General features: G+C 46.2%; 1 protein-coding gene across 3 annotated transcripts; it reads right to left on the reverse strand.

Annotated features, from left to right (window-relative positions):
* Nucleotides 1-304: 304 nt before the first annotated feature.
* LOC140730818 (uncharacterized) lies at nucleotides 305-5,187 on the reverse strand. 3 transcript variants are annotated; one of them, XM_073051762.1, is made up of 2 exons: nucleotides 5,152-5,187; nucleotides 305-4,410 (listed from the first exon to the last, which is right to left on the reverse strand). In XM_073051762.1, the coding sequence occupies exon 2, from the start codon at nucleotides 4,202-4,204 to the stop codon at nucleotides 2,750-2,752; it is 1,455 nt and encodes a 484-aa protein (XP_072907863.1). In that variant the 5' UTR covers nucleotides 4,205-4,410; nucleotides 5,152-5,187; the 3' UTR covers nucleotides 305-2,749. The 3 variants fall into 3 exon arrangements, with proteins under 3 accessions (XP_072907863.1, XP_072907861.1, XP_072907862.1); XM_073051760.1 differs by having other exon boundaries at nucleotides 5,093-5,174; XM_073051761.1 differs by lacking the exon at nucleotides 5,152-5,187 and adding an exon at nucleotides 4,610-5,078.
* Between the last annotated feature and the right edge of the window lie 7,699 nt (nucleotides 5,188-12,886).

A 12,886-nucleotide genomic window follows, 5' to 3' on the forward strand; every position in this document is an offset into this window, starting at 1 on the left:
TTATTTCCCATTTGTGCTTGGCGCTATTGAGACGCCTGGGGTACTGGAGACCATTCCTACCCATGTGCTCTTTCCCCTGCTGTTCATAATTTCCACACAGCTTCATTTCCTATCACTGTCCCTACATCGATATCCACCCATGTGAAGAACAAAACCATCCTCCTCCTCCCTTCTGCTGAGCATTGAATATGCTAGAGTACTGTGTTCCCAGTCTCAAATATGTGATGGATTTTGGTGCTTAAATCTGAGGTTCTTTTATAAGTCAGAAACAAGGCATAAAACTTGTTCCTTCATGATTGCTTTATTCAAAGTTGGTAGAGGAACAGAACAGCGATAGGGTTCTAATACTTGAAGAACAGAAAGTAAAGAGGGCACCTAACATAAAACTGTTACTTTTATACCCAAGATAAGGAAAATTCCATTCAAATCTATAGATAATAATAATCCAACTAGAAACAAATTAGTCAATACTCATTAAAAATCGACCAATGAGAAAACACTTAATAAAGTACAAAGAAACTTCCAGAATTATTCTTTGTACAGCCACTAAAGGCATATTAAACTGTTATGCAATACAAAAGCTACTTAAAATACAAGCAGATAATTAATTGTTAAACTGCAAAGAAAGTAACAATAACAATTAAACAGTTGGACCAAAGACTCCTGGGCCCCGTGCACTCGATTTGCAGTGATAGGTCGCTCGGATGCTCACGGATTTCTAAGTATGCACAGTGCCATTGAAAGTGCCTCCTCCCTGTCAAATGCCACCAATGTTTTTATGAGAACTCAGTAGCCAGTTTAACACTGCAAGCTCCCACAAGCAATAAGCTTAAAGTCAACAGGCATTCTTTGCGTCATCAGTCGACGTCAACCTTTATTTCTGTCACTCAGGCTGCATCCACTCTACACCGGATAAGTCCGTAACCGAAGCTTTTTCTCTTCGCTTTTACCCTCCGTCCGCACTAAAATGGCGTTTTCGTCTCCTGAAACCGGAGCTTTTCAAAAACGCTTTCCAAGGTGGATATTTTTGAAAACGCTACTCGGGCAGATCAGTGTGGATGGTGTAACCAGAGACTTTTGAAAACGCTGTCAGACGGCAGCGTGCTATTTCATTGTTTTCTTGAATGCAACCTAACAATTTCAGAACAGACGGCAATGAGACTGAAGCCAGAAGAGTTAGAAATGTACTCACCAAATACTTTGACCCATAACTTACTGAATAAATAAGTATGCTCACTTTGCCCTGTTTTCTGTCCTTGCTCGTATGAAGGTGGTTTCCCTATTTATGTAAGTACTTCTCTAACAATAGATGTGTAACAGCCTAATGTAACATTGTATGGAAATACAAGATAACACTGATGCAGACCTGTTTTATACATTTAACAAGGTGCTTTATTAACGCAACAGAGTTAGTCAGTTTTTCAATGTTCGTCGTCAGCCAGGTCAATCTGTCCGTGAACTCCCTATCGGTTGCCGCCGTACGCTCCAGTATTTTCCAGTACGCTTCAGTCCTGACGAAGGCTCTCGGCCCGAAACGTCGACAGTACTTCTCCTATAGATGCTGCCTGGCCTGCTGTGTTCTACCAGCATTTTGTGTGTGTTGTTGTTTGAATTTCCAGCATCTGCAGATTTCCTCGTGTTCGCTCCAGTATTTGTTTTTTTTTTAGTTTTAAGTTCTCCTGCACAAGAGCCAACAGCTGTCTGTCATTTTAAGTTTTTCTAGTCTGTAACTACACAAACGCGCACTTTTATGGCGAGATTTGACACCAAACACGTCACTTGTTTTCGGTAGACGTGTCCTGCGCATGCGCGGTAGGAGGAGATTCACCGAAATCTCCGTTTCAGTGTGGATAGAGATATTTTCAAAAACGCATAGTGTGGACGCCTATCGTTTTTACTTGAAACGGTGTTTTCAAAATTAACCGGTCTAGTGTGGATGTAGCCTCAGATTCCAAATCTGCTTTTAGACTTCAGGGGATAGTGCTGTATTCTAACAACCCAGCTGTGTGATACACAGCCCTTCAGAAGCAGTGAAAAATGTTAAAAGAGCAGGGACTAAGGAGGCTGACTACCAATCGCATTCTTCCTTGGCCCAGCGATTTCAGGGATGAAGAATATAACTATAGTCAGCTTATCTTCTTCGTCAGTCTGCAGAAAGTCATGCAGGAAATTCAAGGGAAACCCTTACACCCACAGAGTGGTGACTGTCTGGAACCCATCACCACAGGGAGGGTGAGAGGCGAACAGCAGGGATGGATTTAAAAGGATTGTTGTGGAACAGAAACACAGGCCGGGACCAGCTGGGCTGAGTTGCCTCCGTACTGTACACAGGGTGTGTTGAGATTCACTAGGCACCTGAGACAGAGTTTAAAATAGAACTGATTTATTAGTCACAGATCCAGAATATGAAACTCCAGTCCCAGTAAAGGTGAACATCGGCAGAAGAAACTCCTCCCATGCCCAGTGACCAGGGTGCAGAACTGGGTGTGATGAGCAGCAGTAATAATTGCAGAGTTCAACACCAACAGTCACTTTTGAACTTGCATCTGGATTCAGCGACTGTGATGGTTAAACATCCAGAAAGAAGCTTATTTAAACCTTTTTCCCAGTGTGAACTCGGTAGTGTTTCACAAGGTTGGATGACCGAGAAAATCCCTTTGCCACATTCAGAGCAGGAGAAAGGCAACTCCCCAGTATGAACTATCTGATGTTCCAGCTGGTCGGCTGACTGAGTAAATCCTTCTCAGTCCTAGCAGATGAATGGCTTCTCCTCAGTGTGAACTCGGTAGTGCGCCAAAAGGGTGGAGGACCGAGTGAAACCCTTCCCACAGTGTGAGCAGATGAACGGCCGCTCCCCAGTGTGAACACGCTGGTGTGCCAGCAGATCAGAAGATCGAAAGAATCCCTTCCCACAGTCTGAGCAGGTGAACGGTCTCTCCCCAGTGTGAATTGACTGGTGTGCCTGTAGGTGGCTTAATTGAGTGAATCTCCTCCCACACATGGAACAGGTGAACGGCCTCTCTCCAGTGTGAACTTGCTGGTGTCTCTGTAGATGAGATGATTGAGAGAATCCCTTCCCACAGTCTGAGCAGGTGAATGGCCTCTCCCCAGTGTGAACTCGCTGGTGTGCCTTCAGTTGAGATAAGTGAAGAAATCCCTTCCCACAGTCTGAGCAGGTAAATGGCATCTCCCCCACGTGAACTCGCTGATGTACCTTCAGCTGAGATGACCGAGTAAATCCCCTCCCACATTCTGAGCAGGTGAACGGCATCTCACCAGTGTGAATTGTCTGGTGTGACTGTAGGTTGCATAACTGAGTGAATCTCTTCCCACACATGGAACAGCTGAACGGCCTCTCCCCAGTGTGAACTCGCTTGTGTCTCTGTAGGTTGCATGAGTGAGAGAATCCCTTCCCACAGTCTGAGCAGGTGAAAGGCCTCTCCCCAGTGTGAACTCGCTGGTGTGACATTAGGTGAGATAACTGAGTGAATCCCTTCCCACATTCTGAGCAAGTGAATGGCCTCTCCCCAGTGTGAACTCGCTGATGTTCCTTCAGTTGAGATGACTGAGTGAATCCTTTCCCACAGTCTGAGCAGGTGAATGGCCTCTCCCCAGTGTGAACTCGCTGGTGTGTCTGTAGGTTGGATGAGTGAGTGAATCCCATCCCACACTCTGAGCAAATGTATGGCCTCTCCCCGGTGTGAACTCGTTGATGTACTTTCAGTTGAGATGACTGAGTGAATCCCTTCCCACAGTCTGAGCAGGTGAATGGCCTTTCTCCAGTGTGAAGTCGCTGGTGTGTCTGTAGGTGGGATGACAGAGTGAATCCCTTCCCACAGTCCGAGCAGATGAAAGGCCTCTCCCCAGTGTGAAATCGCTGATGTACCTTCAGTTGAGATGACTGAGTGAATCCCTTCCCACAGTCTGAGCAGGTGAATGGCCTCTCTCCAGTGTGAACTGACTGGTGTGTCAGTAGATGTGATGACAGAGTGAATCCCTTCCCACATTCTGAACAGGTGAATGGCCTCTCTCCAGTGTGAACTGACTGGTGTGTTTGTAGGTGAGATGACTGAGTAAATTCCTTCCCACAGTCTGAACAGGTGAATGGCCTCTCTCCAGTGTGAATACGCTGATGTGTCAACAGATCAGATGACCGAGTGAATCTCTTCCCACACACGGAACAGTTGAAGTGTCTCTCTCCCATCTGAGCTCACTGTTGTGTCTGTAGATGGGATAACTGAGTGAATCTCTTCCCACACGTGGAACAGTTGAAAAGTCTCTCTCCCTTGTGAACTCACTGTTGTTTCTGTGGGTGGGGTGAATGAGTGAATCTCTTCCCATACACAGAGCAGGTGAACGGCCTCTCACTGGCGTGAATTTTCTGATATGTCTTCAGCTTGGATAGAATTCCTAAGAAGAAAGAGAATTTCAGGATGTACATTGTATATATATCTCATTAAAGGTTCCTATTGATCACTTTGCTCAGTCAGAACAAGTGAACCCTCTCCCTGTGGTTTGAACTTGCTGATGTATCTTCAGGCTGGATGACTGAGTAGATCCTCTTCCACACACAGAACAGGTGAATGACCTCTGCCCAATGTGAACTCACCGGTGTCTCAGCAGGTCGGCTGAATGATGGAATCCTTTGTTGTTGTGTTTGAGGTTCCCTACACAAACTTTTACCTGTTTCTAACCTGTAAAAAGATTTACACAATGGGAGAAGGTCAGCATTTTAGTCTCTATGCTGAGCTGCGACATCACACTGTTACAGTGAAGTTCAACACAAGTTAGAGGATTTTCACACAACAATTTCGGCACTGTCAGAGAGATCCATCCGCTCCCATTCCCACCGCCTACTCTTCCAAACACACTAACTGGCAGGGAAGTCCAGGAAGTGTCACCCATGGCTGCCTCTGTACCCAGAAACCCCATCGAACCAGATACCCCTCTATCCATCACGGTCGCAGCGAGCGCATCGCTCATCGGCAGAAATCTCGTCGGGGTTCGGGTACGGATCGTGGGGTCGAGAGCGGGAGAAAGAACCGGGACTGTCCCGGGTTTACAGGGCCACGGTGTATCGCAACAATTGTACCTCAGCTGCGGTGCGGATGCCGGTGCTGATGACAAGCCCGCTCGGAGCCCCGAACCTACCTCCTTCTTCTTTTGTGCTGATGGCGACTTGCGCCTCTCAGGAGAAGCATTACCGCCACCTACTGTACCGGAGGAGGCAGGGAGCGTGGCAGGCATCAGATACCACCGGAGTAATACCCGCCACAGTTTGATTGTTTCGCCTCGGGTGCCAGAATATTCTGCAAACTAGGCGCCCCCGATCTACCTGAACAGCTTCCCACCTTCTAACGAATATCTGTGGTACAACACACCTGGATCCCATGTTCCAGCGTCGCTGGGACCTTACAAAAAGTCAGTCACACCATGCTCAGCAACCAGCGCCAAAGTGGGGTGCAAACCCGTACTTCCAAAACTCAGTCTCGTCAACCACACATCTGTCCTCTTGTTCCTTCCCAAAAGGTGCCTCTCCTGGAGTGATAGAAACAAATTGTGTTTTTTTTTGATAGAACATATCTACCAATTCATTACCCGCTACACCCACATGTTGAATTACACAGCAAAACTGGACTCTCCAGAACAATAAATACACTTCCATTCCTAACCCTGACCCTCACCTTTGGTACTCAAAGGTTCAAAATATGCAGGTACATGTACAACTCTGATATTCCAGATAGCCATTCAATACAGAAATACCTTGGGTGGCAATTAAAAAAATAAATAAACTCTGCCTCAGCTCAGAAATGAAAATAAACTAAACGTGTAGACCCCAAAATACACCACCTCAGCAAAGAACAGACCCCACACACAAAAATTAACAGATCACCCACCTGCCAATTGTCCACAAGAAGGAAAACATTAAAAAACTGAAGGAAAGTGATATAAAGTACAGAGCTTCACTTTATGTACAAACAAGAAGTCTAAGTTCAGAAACTAACCTTATGTACTGATTCTCCACCTCCATTCCCTAACCACTATCTCTGAAACTTGCCTTCCAGCCACCACTACCCTCTGCTCCCTTAATTCCACATTCCCACACATCTCTGGGATGTCCCTTTCAATCCCCCCACCCCCACTGCCTCTGGGACGCTCCCTTCCCCCTTCCTATCCTAACACCCTCCTCCAAACTGGGACACTCTCCAACCCAACTTTGGGAAACCCCTTTTCTCCTACTTCTCCCTCACCTCCACCTTTCGTCGCCTCATATCCCCATCGCCTCTCCATAAGAAGACCCTACACCCGTTTCTGGAATGGCCCCCTCCCCATCTCCATGATGTCCCATGTCTGTGACTCAAACCCTTTTCTCGTCTCTGGGTCAACCCCTCCCGGTGCACAGTGTGATTCACCCCCCTTCCTCCTTCTCTCACTGGTACTCTGTCTCTTTAATTTCCTCCCCTCCTGTCTCTAGGTACCCCTCCACACCCTGTCTCTGGAATGACCCTTACCCCCCTCACACACCTGCTTCTAGGACACCCCATATCTCCAAATCCCCACTTTTTTCTCACCCCTTCCCTCAGTCTCTGGTCAGCCTGTATTCCCATAGCTCCTGTCATTATTGGCAAGATCCCTCCCCTCCCTCTCCGGATCACTCCCACTACGATCCTCAGATACTCCCCAGTCTCTAGGACACCCCCTTAACCCCATCCCACTCCCCAATTCCAGAATGCCATTATTCCTCCACACCTTCTGACTGTGAAATGCACCTTCCAGCCGTCCGTCCCTAAGACACCCGTACCAGGGCTGCCACTTCCTGTCCTGACTGACTCTGGTTCGTCCCTTCCCCCCCTATTATTGCCTTGTATCTGGGACTCTCCTTTCCCTTCATCCACATCTAGTTGTCCTGCATCCCCACATCCCACTTGTTCTCTTTGGTAAGGCCCCTAACCTCTGTCTCTGGAATCTCCATCTTTGTGACAACACCACATCTGGCACTCAAACCCTGTCCTCCCCACCCACAATTGGATGTCCCACTACACCATGTCTCTGGCACAACACCTTCCCTGCCTCCTTGCATCTCTGAGATACCCCTCCTCACCCCATCTTTGGAATACACCCTTCCCTCCTCCCACACCCATCCCTATACCTGTGTCTGTGTTGCCCCATTACTCCCCTCTTTCTCCCAATCCATCTGCATGTCACCCATTTCACAACCTCTGTAACTACCTTCCACCACCATCCCTAATAGCCCCCTTTCCCACACCTCACTACCACCTGCACTCCCTCCCCCTGTGGGTCTCTGGTCCCTGGCCACCAGCCCCACTCTCTCTTTTGGGTGTCTGGGATAGCCCCTTTGCCTTGTGTCTTCAGGATACCCCTTAACTCTATCTCTGTGACTCCCCATCTCAATCACCACTCCTTTTTTCCTCCTTCCCCCTGTCTGTGGAACAACCCACACACCCCCATTCTTCTAATCCTTAACCCCCATCTTGGGACTCCCAACATCTGGCTAAAGAAATTTCTCCTCAACTCTGATCTAAAAGGGCGTCCTTCTCTTCTGGTCCTAGACTCCCCCATGATAGGAAACACTCTCTCCACATCCACTCTATCTAAGCCTTTCAATATTCAATTGGCTTTAATGAGATTCCCCCACCCCATCCTCTAAACTCCAGCAAGTACAGGTCCAGAGCCATCAAACTCTCCACACAACTCTTAATGTTAACCATTTCATTCTCAGGGTCAGTTTTGTAAACCTCCTCTGGACCCTCTCCAATGTCAGCATATCTTATCTCAGATAAACTGCACACAATGCTCCCAATGCACCATTACATTCTGAGCATGACATCCTCTCCTTTGGATTTGCCAGGTTGCAGGCAAATAGCCTTTTCCACAATGTGAGCAAGACAAAAGAGATAGTTATCGACGTCAGGAAAACCCCGCAACACTCATCCTTGTCTTTGCACAGATACTCCATCACCAGGTGTCTCTTTACATATAAACAATCAGTCTGTGTTTACAAACTAATCTTATGTAGACACTCCAGTACCAAATGTCACTTTATGTACAAACAATCAGTCTATGTTTATAAACTAATCTCAAGTATTTGTATCAATTATGTTTTTATTTTGTTCTTTATGCTTACTGTGTTTAATTTCATGCTGCATTGGATCAGAGTAACTCCAAAATATAAAAACTAATCGAAAGGAAAACAAGAAAGTCGGGAATAGGAGTCTGACTTTGATTTTACTTCAAGTGAGGCGAGCACATATGATGCGGTGCCGTGATGTCATTTGCTATTTACATACTTCGTACATATAACCCATAATGAATTATTGAAACAACAAAGAATGCTTAATTAAACAATATATTTACAATATTACTCAACTATTATAATATTGAATAATCAACAACATAATATTGAATACACAACACCTAGCATCACTTTATGTATAATCAGTCTATGCATATAATCTAATCTTATGTATTTATATTGAATATTTTTATTGGGTTATTTATGTTTACTGTGTTTATTTTTATGCTACATCAGATCTGGAGAGACAATAATTTCACTCTTTTACACTAGTGTACTGAACAATGACAATAAACAATTTTGCATATTCTAATCCACTCAGAATGAATGCTGACATTGCATTTAGCTTCCTGACTACCAACTCATCTTTAGGGAATCTTGCACTAGGTGGAGGGGAGGAAAGGGAGAGACCCAGAGACAGGGCAATAAGTGAAGGGGAAAGGGACGACCCAAAGTCAGGCAGGACAGGAAGTGGCAGCCCTGGTACGGGTGTCTTAGGGACGGATGGCTGGAAGGTGTGGAGGAATGATGGCATTCCAGAATTGGGGAGTGGGATGGGGTTAAGGGGGTGTCTTAGAGACTGGGGAGTATCTGAGGATCGTAGTGGGGGTGATCCAGAGAGGGAGGGGAGGGATCTTGCCAATAATGACGGGAGCTATGGGAATATGGGCTGACCAGAGACTGAGGGGAGGGGTGAGGAGAAAGTGGGGAATTGGGGATATGGGATGTCCTAGAGGCAGGTGTGTGAGGGGGGTAAGGGCCATTCCAGAGACAGGGTGTGGAGGGGCACCCAGAGATGGAAGGGGAGGAGATTAAAGAGACAGAGTACCAGTGACAGAAGGAGGTAGGGGGGGTGAATCACACTGTGCATGGGGAGGGGTTGCCCCAGAAACGAGGAAAGGGTTTGAGTCACAGACATGGGACATCATGGAGATTGGGAGGGGGCCATTCCAGAGACGGGTGTAGGGTCTTCTTATGGAGAGGCGATGGGGGATATAAGGATATGAGCCGACCAAAGGTGGAGGGGAGGGAAAAGTAGGAGAAAAGGGGTTTTCCAAAGTAGGGTGTGTCCCAGTTTGGAGGAGGGTGTTAGGATAGGAAGGGGGAAGGGAGCGTCCCAGAGGCAGTGGGGGTGGGGGGATTGAAAGGGACATCCCAGAGATGTGTGGGAATGTGGAATTAAGGGAGCAGAGGGCAGCTGGAAGGCATGTTTCAAAGATAATGGTTGCATAATGGGGGCAGAGAAGGGGCATCCTAGAGACAGGGGTGAGGGCATTCCAGAGATGGATGGGATGGGAGGGTGTGGTGGGGTGCAAGTGTCCCGTAGATGTGGGTGTGAAGGTAAGGCAGGATATTCTATAGGCATAGTGGGGAAGCAGGTGTCACCAAGACGGGGAAATTTGGTGACACAGGTGGTATAAGGATGTATGGGGAGGAGGGACCCAGAGACAACTGATAGGAGTAAGGGGCAGTAGGGGAAACCAAGAGACAGGGGACATTGGGAAGGGGAAAACCAGATTCTGGTGGGAGGCGGGAAGGGGGGACCCAGAGACAGATTGAGGATGGAATGGGTGACCATGAAGCAGGGAGAGACTGGGGCAATGGGGCAAGAAGGGAGATGAAGACTTCATAGAGAAAGGGGTGGAAAAGGCTGATAGATAGACCCATGGAACGGGGCAATCCAGAATCCAGAGGCCCCGAGAACATAGGGGATGTCGCATGGTGTGACAGAGGAGGAAAGATAGGAAAGTAGGTAAAGGGGGTGGCGTGGCCCTGATGGTAAGCAACAATATCAAATCACATGAAAGAAGGGACATAGGATCAGAAGAGGTAGAATCCTTATGGGTCGAGTTAAGAAATGGCAAGGGTAAAAAGACACTAATAGCAGTTATATACAGGCCTCCAAACAGCAGTAGTGATGTGGACTACAAGTTACAGCTGGAAATAGAAAAAGCATGTCAGAAGTAAAATGTCAAGATAATTATGGGGGATTTTAATATGAAAGTGGATTGGGAAAGTCAGGAAGATACTGGATCTCAGGAGAGAGAGTTTGTAGAATGCCTACAGGATGACTTTTTGGAGCAGCTTGTCCATAAGGGGATCGGCTGTTTTGGATTGGGTGCTGTGTAATGAAGCTGAGGCGATTAGGGAGCTAAAGGTGATGGAACCCCATCCCTGATATATTTAGTTTTCTCCCCCTCCTCCTTTTTTTTCTCTCTCTCTGCCCATCACTCTGCCTGTTCTCCATCTCCCTCTGGTGCTCCCCTCCCCCTTCCTTTCTCTCTAAGCCTCCGGTCCCATGATCCTTTCCCTTCTCCAGCTCTGTATCCCCTTTGCCAATCACCTTTCTGGCTCTCAGCTTCACCCCACCCCATCCGGTCTTCTTCTATCGTTTCAAATCTCCTACTTACAAATCTCTTACTATCTTTCCTTTCAGTTAGTCATGACGAAAGGTCTCGGCCCAAAACACCGACAGCATTTCTCCCTATAAGTGCTGCCTGGCCTGCTGTGTTCCACCAGCATTTTGTGTGTGCTGCTTGAATTTCCAGCATCTGCAGATTTCCTTGTGTTTGATAATATGATTGAGTTCAGTTTCAAATTTGAAAAGGAGAAGCTGGTATCAGGTGTATCGATATTTCAGTGGAACAAAGGAAATTAGTGGTATGAGAGAGGAACTGGCCCAAATTGATTGGAAAAGTAAGCTGGATGGAGGGATGCTAGAAGAATTGAATGAAATTCCTACAAGAAATAAGGAAAGTGCAGGAAAGATATATTCCAAGAAAAAAGAAAATCATGAATGGAAAAATGGCACAAATGTGGCTAACGAGAGATGTTAAGGCTAAAATAAAAGCAAAAGAGACAGCGTACAAGGAAGCAAAAATTAGTGGGAAAACTGAGGACTGGATGACTTTTAAAAACTTACAGAAGGAAACTAAGAAAGTCATTAGGAAAGAAAAGATGAATTATGAAAGGAAGTTGGCAATTAACATAAAAAAGGATACTAAGAGTTTTTTAAATATATGAAGAGTAAAAGAGTGACACGGGTAGATATAGGACCGATTGAAAATGATGCTGGAGAAATTATAATGAGTAACAAGGAGATGGCAGAGGAACTAAATGAGTATTTTGCATCACTCTTCACAGTGGAAGACATTAGCAACATACCTGATAGCCAGAGGTCTCAGGGAATAGAATTAGGTACAGTCAAGATTACTAGAGAGAAAGTGCTTGGGAAGCTAAATGGACTAAAGATGGATAAATCTCCCGGACTGAATGAGGTGCACCCATGGGTTCTGAAAGAGCTGGCTTTGGAGATTGTGGAGGCATTGGAAATGATCTTCCAGGAAACAATAGACTCTGGCATGGTTCCAGAGGACTGGAAGATCGCAAATGTAGTTCCGCTGTTTAAGAAAGGAGGGAGGCAGCAAAAAGAAAATTACAGACCTTTTAGTCTGACATCGGTAGTTGGAAAGTTATTGGAGTCAATCCTCAAGGGCGAGGTTATGAAATACCTCGAGGTGCATGACAAGATAGGCCCAAGCCAGCATGGTTTCATGGAGGAAGATCCTGTCTGACCAACCTATTGGAATTTTTTGAGGTAATCTCAAATAAGATTGACAAGGGAGAGGTTGTGGATGTTGTGTATTTGGATTTTCAAAAGGCCTTCAATGAGGTACAGCATAAGAGGCTGCTTAATAAGATGAGAGCCCATGGAATTACAAGAAAGATATTGGAATGGGTGGAGCATTGGCTGACAGACAGAAAGCAAAGGGTGGGAATAAGGGATCCTATTCTGCTTGGTTGCCGGTTACTAGTGGTGTTCCGTAGGGGTCGGTGTTGGGGCCTCTTCTTTTTACACTGTATACCGATGATTTAGATTATGGATTAAATGGTTTTGTGGCTAAGTTTACGGATGACACCAAGATAGGTGGAGGAGCAGGAAGTGTTGAGGAAACGGAAAGGTTGCAGAGAGACTTGGTCAGTTTAGCAGAGTGGGCAAAGAAATGGCAGATGAGATACAATGTTGAGAAATGTACAGTTGTACATTTTGGAAGAAGAAATAATCGGGCAGATTATTATTTAGATGGGGAGAAAACTCAAAAATCGGAAGTGCAAAGGAACTTGGGGGTCCTCGTGCAGGATACCCTAAAGGTTAACCTCCAGGTTGGATTGGCAGTAAGGAAAGCGAACGCTATGTTGGCATTCATTTCAAGAGGAATAGTGTATAAGAGTAAGGAGGTGTTGATGAGGCTCTATGAGGCACTGGTGAGACCTCATTTGGAATAGTGTGTGCATTTTTGGGCTCCCTATCTTAGAAGGGATGTACTGATGTTGGAGAGAGTTCAGAGAAGATTTACGAGGATGATTCCTGGAATGCAGGGGCTAACATATGAGGAACATTTGTCGGCTCTTGGATTGTATTCATTAGAGCATAGAAGAATGAGAGGGGATCTCATAGAAACATTTCAAATGTTGAAAGGGTTGGACAGAGTAGATGTGGAAAGGCTATTTCCCTTGGTGGGTGAGTCCAGGACAAGAGGCCACAGTCTTAGAATTAGAGGGTACCCATTT

The sequence above is a fragment of the Hemitrygon akajei genome, chromosome 7 (genome assembly GCF_048418815.1).
Source record: "Hemitrygon akajei chromosome 7, sHemAka1.3, whole genome shotgun sequence".
In the NCBI taxonomy this organism is placed as follows: domain Eukaryota; kingdom Metazoa; phylum Chordata; class Chondrichthyes; order Myliobatiformes; family Dasyatidae; genus Hemitrygon; species Hemitrygon akajei.